This window comes from Scyliorhinus torazame, chromosome 3 (genome assembly GCF_047496885.1).
Source record: "Scyliorhinus torazame isolate Kashiwa2021f chromosome 3, sScyTor2.1, whole genome shotgun sequence".
Lineage (NCBI taxonomy): Eukaryota > Metazoa > Chordata > Chondrichthyes > Carcharhiniformes > Scyliorhinidae > Scyliorhinus > Scyliorhinus torazame.
Window position 1 is genome coordinate 283,612,768 of NC_092709.1, and position 14,175 is coordinate 283,626,942.

Here is a 14,175-nt window from a genome sequence, read left to right on the forward strand (position 1 = left end):
CGCCCAATATGAATACATGCTAAATTGAAAGAAATAAAAAGAAAGAAATTTGCAAACCTCAGACTAAGCGCAGTGAGGTAAATCAGTGTACTATCAATCTGTGTATTCTCATAGAAGCACAAACTCCTTTCATTTTTTCAATTTGTGCTGCTACATTGCTTCAACAGATGACTGATAGAATAAATGTCTGTTCCCTTTATGATTGGTATTCTTGCGAATCTGTTCTGATGAGTGCAAAATGAAAAGTTTTGACAGCATGTCTCTTTTCTCAGCAACATATGTTAAAGTAAGTTTCACATGGTGTGGAACTGTAGTATTCTTTTGAGAAACAAAGGGACAGAAAACACTTTCTTATTGTCCATTTTTATTAACTAGTGCTTTCCAGAAAGATATACTTCAATAGCTTATGAAATAGGTGTTCATGCATCAAGCTTCAACAAAACTTACCCTACTTCTATACTCATAATTAAAAGTTAGTGCTGAATATTGTTGAGCATTGCATTATCAAAAGAATTTAAATGAGTGACAGGTTCCTTAAGAAGAATGGTTGTAGGATAATAAGATTAGGAGAGCTCAAATATAGACTGAGATATGAAACATGCACCAGATTGATTTTGTTCACCACACTTTCTTAAAGTCTCAAAGAGTGCAGAGCTGCCAATAATCTTCTTCACTAATACCATCAAAGAATGAGATGTCCTTTGAACCAGTAGCCCATAACCTTGGAATGTAAAGGTCCAATTCAGTGTATTATGTTCATGAAGACAAAATCAAAATGTTGGATCCGCAGGGGAGGATATATTGAAGATATTACTTGAGCTTGTCTATATTTAGATCAACAGAAGTATTTTCTTAATGTTTGAATAGGATTTTCAACGAGTACGCATAGAGCAAATCCGAGAATGTGGGCCAAAACTGTGTGACCTATGAAGAGGTAAAGCTAGGAAGAGGAAAGGAGAGAAAAATTAGTACAGTTCATCAATTTTAAATACTAAAACATATATTTTGAAGAGAAGACTTTTTCAGGAACTCAGTGACTATATAATGTATCTCTTACGTAGGTTTGAAACTTCCTCAGTGCTGTTCAAACTTCATCATTTTAATTCTGACAGAAATGCAGTGTAAAAACCATGGGCGGAATTCTCCATTTCAGTTGATGCCGGGACTGAATTGGTAGACTTCTATGGCAACTAAATTGGCGTCGGACCCGGAGCAATTCAGGATCCATTAATGGACTAGCACCAACGCTATGTGGAACAAGATCAATTCCAATGAAAAATGGTGTCCGATTTGCCAGGGTTGGGATTGCCATTTGAGAGGCTGACAAGCTGCGGCCGCATATCAGCACTCCACTCCCCATACACACTCATCCCAGCCAACAAGATGGCAGCACGGAGAGCAGCACCCGGTTTGCAGACGCTAAGCTGGAGACCCTGCTGGATGCTATGAAGGAGAGGCGGGCCACCCTGTTCCCTGGGGTGCGAAGGAGGCTGCCACCCATTTCCGTACATTGGGCCTGGGCACAGTGGGAGAGGTCGTGAGGGACCTGGGCCCCACCGCCAGGACCAGCCAGCAGTGTTGAAATAAAGGTCCATGACCTCCTCAGGGTGGCCAGGGCGAGTAGGCAGCATTGTGTCCCTGGCACCAATTCCTGTCCCACACCCCCAATAAGCCCCCCCACCTTCGGCGGCGTGCTCGCTCCCCACCTTGCACGATATGCCAGCACCCATATCGACCGCCATGGCCGGGTGCCCTGACCACGAAGGGCCAGCAGCTGCCCACCCACTATGCTGCATGCGTCCGACTGCCTAATACTGTGCATAGACTGCCCCCCCTCCAGAAGAAGGCAGCCCACAAACGCTGGGAAAGAGAAAACACTGGAGGGGTCCACAGGACCTGGGGCCCCTCACCCCAGCAGAGTGGCGGGCACTGGAGCTGGTCAGTGGGCCTGGAGAGAGGGCAGTCACCAAGGCGGAGGTTGGCATCGAGCAACTAAGTGATACATCGCTGCATTGCGGTTTCCCATGGCATGCGTGGCACAACCCCCACCCTCACAGCACCTCGCACCACCTCATCACTATTCCCTCAACAAACCCTCAACACTACCCCAACCCGCGATCCAATCATGCGTCGTGTCTTGTGTCTTGGAGAATCACCTGGCAATGAGGCGGTCCTCTGGTATCTCCGGCCCCTGACCCCAACCCAAAGCAGATTCCAGTGACGAGGATGTGATGGATAGCGCAAAGAGCCCCAAATGCCAGCCCAAGATACCCTGGAGCACCTGTCCGGAGATGACACTGATTTCCCGTCAAAGCTGTCTCCAACACCCGGCACCATCCAGAGACACCCAAATCGGTTGGACATATTAGTGAAGATGCTCCTGGGGCACTATCTGGTGCATACCACACACATGCTGTGACACTATCAGGTGTAGGGAGGAACCCCTGAGGGGATGGACGGTCGTATGTCTGCCCAACCCCAGGGACCAGCTGCCGTCCAGGCAGGTCTTGGGCTTCTGGAAAGGGCAGTCCCATAGATAATGGAGATGCAGTCACAGAGCCAGCGACTACACAAGGACTTGTCAGCAACCATCCAGCGCCTGAAGGTGCAGTTGGAGGAGTTCAACTGCCTGCAGGGGCAGGAGATCATGCCGACAATGCCTGCCACCCAGGCCAACACCACCACACTCTGTGCGGGCGGTGGCTGAGGCACAGACAGGACTGCCCTGTCACAGGCAGCTATGTACCAGGGCCTCCTCGGCATTGCAGCAGCACTCCAGAGCTTGGCCTAGTCAACTCGACTATTACTGAGGGCACGTCGGCATTGCCCAGGCGCTGGCTAACCTGAACCAGTCCCGGAGGGAGGTGGCACAGTTACTGAATGACGTGACACAGTCCCAGAGGGAGGTGGCCCAATCTCTGTGCTCCACGAGCATGGAGTCCCAAATGGAGATGAGAGGGGGGTCTCCAGGACTGATGGTGCCGGGTCCAGGGGGCCCCAGGAGTTAGTTCCGGTCACACACCTATCTCACAGACTAGCCCAGGAGCCATTGGGCACCCCAAGGGAGGAGGAGGTTATGTGACTGTGGTAGGCTATATTAGGGGTATTGCGGTACCTAGGTGGGATGTACCTTATGATGCGACCATCAATTCACTCAAAGACATGAGTAGAAGTAAACCGTGGTTTTAATCAGCTAAGAACACTGCCTGCCTGCGACTGGTACAATACTGTGAATCGCCTACAGGTCAACTGCTCTTTATACTCCCTTTCAAGGGGAGGAGCCATGGGCGGAGCCCGTACATGCCCAACACGCTGAAGCACTGGCGTTGCTGCTGGTCCGGGTGTCGGGCTCATCCATGCTGGCAGCGCAAGTGGGCCCGGTGTGGGCACAGGTGTGGACTCCGGGAGCGTCTCTTCTGGAACTTCATTACCGGTGTGGCGGGCGGGAGGGAGCGCGGGAGCCATATAGGGGCGGGGTCGCTGGACATGGTAGGTTGGACGGGACATAGTGGGGGGGGCTGCGGTGGTGGTGGTGGTGGTGGAGCCTGCGGGCGCCAGGTACCGGAGGGAGACGGTATCTTGTCGGCCATCGGGGTGTTCAACATAAGCATACTGGGGGTTGGAGTGTAGGAGCTGGACCCTCTCTACGAGAGGGTCGGTCTTATGGCTCCTGATGTGTTTTCTGAGGAGGACTGGTCCCGGTGTCTTCAGTCAGGATGGAAGCGAGGCCCCTGAGGTAGCTCCCCTAGGGAAAACAAACAAGTGGTCATGAGGAGTCTCATTTGTGGCTGTGCAAAAGAGGGACCTGATAGAGTGGAGCACATCGGGAAGTACCTCCTGCCAGTGAGAAACTGGGAGATTCCTGGACCGCAGGGTCAGTAGGACGGTCTTCCACACCGTCGCGCTCTCCCTCTTCACCTGCCCATTTCCTCTTCAGGGCCTTGGGACAGTGAGGGAGAGGGAGTTGCAGGAGGGGGCGCAATACGGTCAGGGTCGGGCCCTAGGACCCCGTTCTCCACGACGTAGCCGAGGATGGCTAGTCTGGTTGTGCGGAAAACGCATTTATCCTTGTTGTAGGTGAGATTGAGGGTTTGGGCGGTTTGGAGAAATCGGTGGAGGTTGACGTGGTGGTCCTGCTGATCGTGGCCGCAGATGGTGACATTGTCCAAGTACGGAAATGTGGTCCGCAGCCCGTACCTGTCCACCATTCGGTCCATTGCTCGTTGGAACACCGAAACCCCATTCGTGACGCCAAGGGGAGCCGGAGGAAATGGAAAAGGCGGCCGTCTGCCTCAAAAGCCGTGTAGTGGCGGTCCTCCAGGCGGGTTGGGAGCTGGTGGTATGCAGACTTCAGATCCACCGTGGAGAACACGCGGTAGTGTGCGATCTGGTTTACCATGTCTGCAATCCGGGGAAGGGGGTACACATCGAGTTGCGTAAACCGGTTAATGGTTTGGCTGTAATCAACCACCATCCGGAATTTTTCCCCGGTCTTGACGACCATCACCTGATCTCTCCAGGGGCTATTGCTGGCCTCGATGACCCCTCCGGCAAGAGACGCTGAACCTCGGGCCTAATGAACGTCCTGTCCGGCATGCTATACCGCCTGCTTCTGGCGGCGACTGGCTTGCAGTTGGCAGTGAGGTTTGCGAAGAGAGGGGGAGGGTCGACGTTTAGGGTCGCGAGGCTGCATATGTTGAGTGGGGGCAGGGGCCACGCAATGGCCCATAGATGGAGCCCACAAGGTCAACAACATAACATAGCTGTAACACAATGGTAGAACATGATACTAATACTGGGCCCCAGAGGAACAGGAGGCAGCCGGTGACCCAGCAATTCTCCACGCCATATCTGCAGCTAGAGCCGGGTGCTCTGAGCTGCCGGCATGGTAGCCCCCAGCAAAACAGGGAATCGGTGGCCGTTTTACGCCATCTTTTCCGCATGTCTGGCAAGGGGACATAGCCCCAGAATCGGAGAATCCAGCCCAGTATCTTCAGTCCCTACCACAAACCACATTTCCTCGCCACCAACTCCTCCCTTTTCCTGGGAACCATTTGAGACTGAATCAGACTGTCCCCAATCTATAATAATAATCTTTACTGTCACAAGTAGGCTTACATTAACACTGCAATGAAGTTACTGTGAAAAGCCCCTAGTCGCCACATTCCAGCGCCTTTCCAGGTTACACGGAGAGAGAATTTAGAATGTCCAATTCACCTAACAACACGTCTTTCAGGACTCATGGGAGGAAACTGGAGCACCTGGAGGAAACCCACACAGACACAGGGAGAACGTGCAGACTCCGCACAGAGTGACCCAAGCCGGGAATCGAACCTGGGACCCTGGAGCTGTAAAGCAACAGTGCTAACCACTGTGCTACTGTGCTGGCATTGTACTTGAGCCCAAAATGAACTTCTGACCACATATCTGAAATATAACCAAGTCAGCCTTCCCCCACCTCTGTAAGAATTAGCTCCTGCTTCAGCTTATCTGTTGCTGAAACAGTACATTCTTTGATGACCTCTCTTTATCTACCTCCCTAAAAAGTTTATTCGAAAACCTTTACCCATACATTAATTTGCACTAAATCTTGTTCAACCTTGTGCTCAGTCACCTACACTTTCTCCCAGTCCAGCGATACCCCAATTTTAAAATTCTCATTTGTGTTCAAATTTTCCATTGCCTGTGCTGTCTCTCTCTCTTGCACTCTCTCTCCCTGTAAATTCCTCCAGCCCTACGACGCTTTGAAATCTCTGTCCTCCTCAAATAATGGCATTCCCGATTTCCATACAATGCTTTCAGCTGCCCCAATCCCAAACTCTGAAATTCTCTCCCTAAACCTCTCTGTTGCTCCCTGCCCTCTTCAGACATTCCTTAAACCTGCCTCTTTGACCAAGCTTTTTAATCAGCCGCCTTGATATTGTTGCTGGGTGTCAAATTTGTTTGATGACTTTCCTTTGAATCAGGTTGGAATGTCTTACCGTGTTAAAGGTGCTGTATCAATGTAAATTGTTGTTATCGTTGTGGAAAATATTTAAATATTCCCAGAATTAAATCATAGAAAAGTTTGGGATTACTCACCATGTTGATGTCTGTGTAATGAAGGAGTGTTTCCTGCAGCCCGTTATAAACACCTATTACAGCAGGGTGTATCAGAAAACAAGCGTAGCTGAGATTCGCTAATGGGATCCATAGCTTGCTGGATAGCAAACTTCGAACAAAACCTCAGGGGAAAATTGATAGAAAATGAAATAATAAAAGCATTTTAGAATTTAGCCCAGGGTTTCAGTGGATATTAGACCAATAAATATATATACTCAAAACAAAACTCAACATGAACTTTATCCCTTATTAAACTACCAATATGCTGCCTTCCCAAATTGAAGATAAACCAAATGATTGAAGATGAGATCTAAGTTAAACTTTTCAGAATATTTTCTTTCATTTTTCCGCCTGAGTCTTTTTCTTTCATTTTCTTTCATTTTTCCGCCTCCTCTTCTGTTGAGATACCATTTTACAATGCCTGCTACCTCACTCAAATGGCTGAGGCAGTGATTGCTGTCATTCATTTCTTCATAGAATCACAGAATCCCTAAAGTGCAGAATAATAATAATAATCTTTATTGTTACAAGTAGGCTTACATTAACACTGCAATGAAGTTACTGTGAAAATACCCAAGTCGCCACATTCCAACGCCTGTCAGGTATGCAGAGGGAGAATTCAGAATGTCCAATACACCTAACAGCATGTTTTTCGGGACTTGTGGGAGGAAACCTGAGCACCCGGAGGAAACACACGCAGACAGGGGGAGAACGGCAGACTCCGCACAGACAGTGACCCAAGCTGGAACTCGAACCTGGTACCCTGACACTGTGAAGCAACAGTATTAACCACTGTGCTACCATGTCACCCTTCATGTGAATGCCCATATCTATGTCTGCAAACAAGTGGCCGTGATTCTCCGATCCCCTGCCGGGTCGGAGAATCCCCGGGGGGAGGCGCGAATCCCACCCCACCGCCCCAATGCCGGCTGCCGTATTCTCCGACGCCGTTTTGCGGCTGCCGGCTGAATTCCAGTTTTGGCCAGTCCCACTGGCGTGAATTACTCACCTCATGCACGGCAGAACCTGGCAGGTGAGTGTGCGAGGGTGGTCCTCGGGGGGTAGGGGGATCCGACTCCGAGGGGGGGCCCCCAAGTGACCTGGCCCGCGATCAGGGCCTACCGATCTGTGGGCGGGCTTGCTCCATGGGGGGACTTCTTTCCTCCATGCTGAGCCCCTGTAGGGCTCCATCATATTGCCCGGGGGCCAATGCGGAGAAGAGACCCCCGCGCATGCGTGGAAATACGCCGGCCGGTCCGGGCATGTGCGAGATCATGTTGGCCGTTCCGCGCATGCGCGAACTCGCGCCAGCCCTTCGGCACCAGCTGGGGCGGCGCTAACCCCTCCGCCGTCCACCTAGTTTGCAGAATTCCTCATTTTCGGGCGCTGTTGACGCTGGAGTGGTTGGCACCGGTTTTCCCGCCGGCGTTGGGACTTAGTCCCCAGAAGGGAGAATCGGTTTTCCAGCTGATATCACTGATTGGCAACGAGAAGCAGAAAGCCTTGTTGATATTGTTTCTCTTCCCATGGTGAGGCCTTGGTTCTCAGCTGATTTTTCTCTCTTAATGTGATTATCTTTGCAAGCACCAGGAATCCCAGGAGCAAGATGGAATGAGAGGGTCTGCTACTTGGTAATGGCTCCAAACAGCCAGCGTTTTATCCCGTCATTTCGATTGACTGCTTAAAAATGCTTTTGTTGACAGACTTGGTGAATGGACAAAATTGTGAGGTTATCCATTTTGGACCGAAAAAGGATAGAGCAGAATACTTTCTAGATGCAAAGAAGTTAGGTGCAGTGGATGTCAAAAATCAGGGGTTCAGGTACATAGTTCCTTAAAATGTCAGGACCAAGTTCAGAAAATAATCAAAAAGGCTAATGGAATACTAGCCTTTAAATCTAGAGGATTGGAGTAGACACAGGGGTTATGCTGCATCTATACAAAAGCCTGGTTACACCCCACTTGGAATACTGTGAGCAGTTTGGGGCACCACACCTGAGGCAGGATATTTTGACTTTGGAGGGAGTGCAATGTAGGTTTAGAAAAATTATACCTGGATTACAGGGGTTGAGATATGAGGAGAGATTATTCAAATTAGACCTGTTTTTGCTAAAATTTAAAAGACTAAGGGGTTATCATATCAAAGTATTCAAGATATTAACAGGGAAAGACAGGGTAGATAAAGATAAACTATTTCCACTGGTTGGAGATTCTTAACTAGGGGGCATAGTAGAGAAATTAGGTCCAGACGATTCAGGGGAGATGTTAGGAAGAAATTCTTCACTCAAAGAGTGGTAGAGGTTTGGAACACACTCCATAAACAGCAGATGAAGCTAGAACAGTGATTAATTTTAAATCTGTGACAGATAGATTCTTGTTGAGCAAAAGAATTAAGGGATATGGGCCAAAGGCAGGTTATGGGGCAGGACTCTCCGATTCTGGGACTATGTCCCCACGCCGGCATGGGAAGGGTGGAAACTGGCGCAAAATGGCCACCGATTCCCCGTGTATCTGGGCGCTAGCAGGACGGCAGCCTCTAGCTGCCAATATTCCCCGGAGAATTGCCGGGTCTGTGGCCACACATGCCACGGTGGTGGCCTGCGGTGGCCGCGCTGTTGTTCATGGTGGATGCCGCTCGCGGACTCGGCCCGTGAAATAGTCATCCCCTTCGGCTGGCTCACGCACCCCGGACCACCCCACCACAGTGCCCCCAGCTCTGAATAATGTCCCCTCCTGCCTGCGGATCGGTCCTACCCCGACTGTGGTGGCGCTCAACTGAGTCCGCAGCCGCCATGCTGAGCTCCCGACGGATGAGACCATGAGAGACCCACGCCGTCGAGAACTTAGCCGGTTGGGGCAGAGCATGGGGGGGGAGGGGGGTGCAGGCCTCAGGCAATGTCCAGTTTCGGTCGGGAACTTTGATTCTCCGGCCGTTCGCCGAACGCAATTTCGGCGTGGCGACCGGAGAATCCAGCCCATGAAGTTAGGTTGCAGATCAGTCGTGATCTCATTGAATGGCGGGACAGGCTCAAGGGGCTGAATGGCTTACTCCTATTCCTATATCGTATGTTCTTCTTTCAGGATTTTCCTCACCTTTCACTTTGACAGTGCTTCCTTTAATTTTGCAGTCACTGTTCTGCTTTGAGAAAGGCAAGTACACGCTTATTGCCAGCAATCTCCACAGAAACCCAAGATGTCCTAACTTACCAGTACCCTCCTGAGATAAATAAGAATCTAACCGTCCAGGTAGAAGATACCTGCTTTGGGATTTTGTACCTGACGTTTATTTTTCAGACATTTTGTCTCAGGGTCCAGATATCTTCGCCAAACGTTGAGAAGAAAGTCCTACTTTACCTGCTGGCTGGCTAGTTGGAAACAACCACTGATCTCCTGTCCCAATCTAACTGCAGGATCAAGGGACACCCAGCCAAAGTAGTTGGAGTCCTTTATTGAATCAGATTAGTACTCAATGATAGTATGCAATCTTAAACACAGGCTTGCTTCACCAGGCCCAACAGGAACCTTGGGCCTCCTTCCCCCTCCCATGGCCACAATCTCACCCTCCCCCGTTCACACTCCAGACGACTTACTTTCATGCTGGGGACCATTCGTTTTGGATCCAGTTGTAGCACCCATACACAAAACTTTTAACAACTTATTAGCTGCTTTCCACTGACTTCCTCTTCATGGTTGGAGTACTGAACAGAAGCACATCAATGAGGCCCAATCATTGACTGAGTCTTCTGCTGCTGTTCCCAGACCAGGCTGGCCAACCAACACTTAACTTCTATTTAAATGTAATGAATATACACCAGCTTCCCCAATGGTCGCATGGCCTATCTCAGGCTTCCTTTTGCCTCTTAAAAATACTGGCCAGAATTCTCCGACCATTGGGATTCGCTTTTCCCACTGGCAGCGCACCCCCCTCCCCCCCCCCCCACCCCCACCACCCCCCCCCTCCCCCCCTCCACCATCCGCCACCCCCCGCACGCAAGTTTCCCGATGGCGTTGGGTGGCCTCAATGGGAAATCCGATTGACAAGCAGCGGGGAGGGAGAATCCCGTCACCAGCGAACGGCGCGCCGCCGGGAAACATATGGCCATACTACCAGACAATCCAACTCATTAAAAATCACTAAATTACCAAGCTGGTGCATCCAATTCCAGGTCAAATATTCCCTTAGCTGCACATCATTCTCTGTTTCACCATTAGGTGCAGCATAATAATGATGCTGTGTCACTATAGATTTCCATTGGTACAATTGTCAATCCAATCTTGATTTTATATATTTTAAGTATATAATGCCACATGTCCTGACTCTAACCAGTTTATTTTTCTCCTTCCATTATTTTGCATACATGCCATGCATGAAAAAGAGATGCAAGAATTGTCACGACAATGTACTTTGTGCAATGTGGAAATAAACAGTTGGAACTGCCAACTACACAAGTCGGGATTCTCCCTTTGAGAAACGAAGTGTTGACGCCGGGACTGAATTGGTGGACTTCTACAACTAAATTGGCACTGGTCCTGTAGCAATTCATGATCCGGTAATGGGCTAGGACCGGCACCACGTGGAACATGATCGATTCCAATGAAAAAACAGTGTCATAAGACCATAAGGTACAGGAGCAGAATTAGGCCACTCGGCCCATTGAGTCTGCTCCGCCATTCAATCATGGCTGACATTTTCTCATCCCCATTCTCCTGCCTTCTCCCCATAACCCCTGATCCCCTTATTAATCAAGAACCTATCCATCTCTGTCTTAAAGACACTCAGTGATTTGGCCTCCACAGCCTTCTGCAGCAAAGAGTTCCACAGATTCACCACCCTCTCGCTGAAGAAATTCCTCCTCATCTCTGTTTTGAAATGAAAAATGAAATGAAATGAAATGAAATGAAAAATGAATGAAATGAAAATCGCTTATTGTCACGAGTAGGCTTCAATGACGTTACTGTGAAAAGCCCCTAGTCACCACATTCCGGCGCCTGTTCGGGGAGGCTGGTACGGGAATTGAACCGTGCTGCTGGCCTGCTTGGTCTACTTTAAAAGCCAGCGATTTAGCCCAGTGTGCTGAACCAGCCCCTCAGGTTTAAAGTTTTGTCCCTTTAGTCTGAGATTGTGTACTCTGGCTCTAGTTTTTCCTACAAGTGGAAACATCCTCTCCACGCCCACTCTATCCAGGCCTCGTAGTGTCTTGTAAGTTTCAATAAGATCCCCTCTCATCCATCTAAACTCCAATGAGTACAGACCCAGAGTCCTCAAACGTTCCTCATACGACAAGTTCTTCATTCCAGGGCTCATTCCTGTGAACCTCCTCTGGACCCTTTCCAAGGCCAGCACATCCTTAGATATGGGGCCCAAACTGCTCACAATACTCCAAATGGGGTCTGACCAGAGTCTTATACAGCCTCAGAAGTACATCCCTGCTCTTGCATTCTAGCCCCCTTGACATGAATGCTAACATTGCATTTGCCTTCTTAACTGCCAACTGAACCTGCACATTAACCTTAAGAGAATTATGAACAAAGACTCCCAAGTCCCTTTGTGATTCTGCTTTCCGAAGAAAATAGTCTATGCCTAAATTTCTCCTTCCAAAGTGCATGACCGCACACTTTTCCACATTGTATTTAATTTGCCATTTCATTGCCCACTCTCCCAGCTTGTCCAAGTCATTCTGCAGCCCCCTTGCTTCCTCAATACTACCTGTCCCTCTACAGATCTTTGTATCATCTGCAAACTTAGCAACAGTGCCTTCAGTACCTTCTTCCAGATCATTAATGTATATTGTGAAATGTTGTGGTCCCAGCACAGACCCCTGAGGTACACCACTAGTCACCGGCAGCCATCCTGAAAAAGACCCTTTTATCCCCACTCTCTGCCTTCTGCCAGTCAGCAAATCCTCTATCCATGCCAGAATCTTACCCTGAACACCACGGGCTCTTAACTTATTCGCCGAGGTTAGGTCTGCCACCCGAGATGCTGACAAGCTGAAGTCGCATATCAGCACTCCATTCCACACACACACTCATCCCAGCCAAAAAGATGGCAGCACGGAGAGCGGAGCACCGGTTTGCAGGCGGCAAGCTTGAGACCCTGCTGGATGCTGTGGAAGAGAGGTGGGCCACCCTGTTCCCCAGAATGGGAAGGAGACTGACACCCGCCACCATACACCAGGCTTGGGCGCAGGTGGCAGAGGCTGTGAGCGTCATGGACTGGTGCTCACAGGGGGACATCCATCCCATCGATCACCCTCTGGATCTACGGCATCCTGGCGATGATGGTGAACTCCGCTGCCCGGGTATCCTGGTGGGCTCGGTCCACATTGAATTTGACATATTGTGCCAACTGGGCATATAGGCCTCCGTAATGGGGCAGGTGCACCTGTGCACCGAGGGCTGCAAGATCCCAGACAGGTCCCCTCTCAGTGCCTGGAAGGACTCCGTGCTGTAAAGGTTTGTGGTGACAGTCGCCTTAACGGTCACCTACCACTATTCTCCCCTCCCACACCCCACCCCCAGCCAACCCTGTCACTGACCTGACCAACAGCCCGCGGTCGCACCTCTGGGAATATGTCCTACCTCCTCTCTCTCCCTCAGCAGGTACCTGTTTCCCGATTATTGAAGCCACAAGTGAAACCCGCCATCAGTAATTCCTCCTGGCAGAGGCGGAACACCACGGAGGCCCGGAGAATACCGGGTCAGGCCCATAAATGACATGCCAATGGCATTTACTGTACGTGTGGAGTAGAATGTATTGACGTTGCTGTCGCGGCATCGTAGCATGGCATTCCACCGGGCGTCTGGTGCCGGCCATGATTTTCAGCTGACTCGCGATTCTCCGCCAATCACATTTCACGATTCCGGCATCGCTGCATGGAGAATCCTGCCCACTGTATTAAAATTGCTGCAGAAGTCATCTGATCTGAAAACTGGTCAAGCTTCTGATGTGTTGGGTATGCCGGGTCTGCGAGGACTGCGTTTACTGCAGCAGTGAGAGGGACAGGCTTCCAACACTTGAAGAAATGCAACTCGACTTTATTGAACTCTTAACTATCATACATACTTTAACTGTGGGTTGACCCTATGCTGACTTGACTGGAGACCTGAGGCTAACCTGACCAGACTATCTTACTACCACATGGTGTATGTTCTAGTTGCTTCTCACGGGCTCTGACTGTCTCAGAGGCTGGATCCCAAGAGAGCGGGAAAACTAGTGCCCTCTGGCTTTATAGTGGTCGTGTCCTGTCTGGTGATTGGCTGCTGTGTTCTGTGTGTTCACTGGTCATCCTGTGTGTCAATCACTGCCTGTCTGTGCACCATCATGTACCTGTGTGTATATTATGACTGCTTCTCGGAACATCTAAAATTGGATTACCGAGGATCATGTCTGGGCAATTTCCCTGATAAATTTCACACTTGCCATTGTCTAAATCCTTGGCAAAATGTGAGGACAATAAGCCAGCAGACTTCCTGACTCCAGTAACTGCTGAAGATAAAAAGGAAGTGACAAATCTCATTATGCATGGCGGGTGCGAAGGATATTTTTCTGTTTCAATAGCATCTTGATAGCTTTGACAATGAGAGATTGAAACTTCTTAATTAATATGGATTGTCACCCATTGTGTACCAAGAGCTCACTGTCACATGGTCACTTGTGAAAAGCTTTAAATATAAGCTTGTCTGTTTGTTATAGCAAAGGCTATCTACAGAATGCAACAGTAACACCAAGACGAAGATTGCAAAATGTACATCACCGCTGTCAGTTCCTGCTATTCTGCTATTCTCATGTTTGGGGCTCTCTCTCTATTACATTTTGGGATACATCACAGAGAATTTTAATCAAAAGAAACTTCAAGTGCCTTAGCATCCACTTTGAAAAGGACACATTAGCGCTCAAAAGAGACTGGATTAGGTTCTCTGGTCATTGCAATTCACTTTACCCGCTGGCAGCACATCCCCGCCCTTGGGTTTCCCGGTGTGCGGTGTTTACAATGGGAATTCCCATTAACAAGCGGCAGGAAGATAGAATCCCGCCACAAGCAAAAGGCGGGGCTGGGGACCAGAGAATCCC

The 14,175-nt window shown here is 49.6% G+C and overlaps 1 protein-coding gene across 1 annotated transcript in view; it reads right to left on the reverse strand.

Annotated features, from left to right (window-relative positions):
- Positions 1-347: 347 nt before the first annotated feature.
- Positions 348-14,175, reverse strand: part of oacyl (O-acyltransferase like) — a 112,988-nt gene continuing 99,160 nt past the window's right edge. Inside the window, exons 14-15 of the mRNA XM_072497331.1 lie at positions 6,082-6,224; positions 348-940 (exon numbers count right to left, since the gene is read on the reverse strand). Of these exons, the coding sequence (XP_072353432.1) occupies positions 836-940; positions 6,082-6,224 (248 nt within the window). The 3' untranslated portion in view covers positions 348-835. The remainder of the gene's footprint in view (positions 941-6,081; positions 6,225-14,175) is intronic.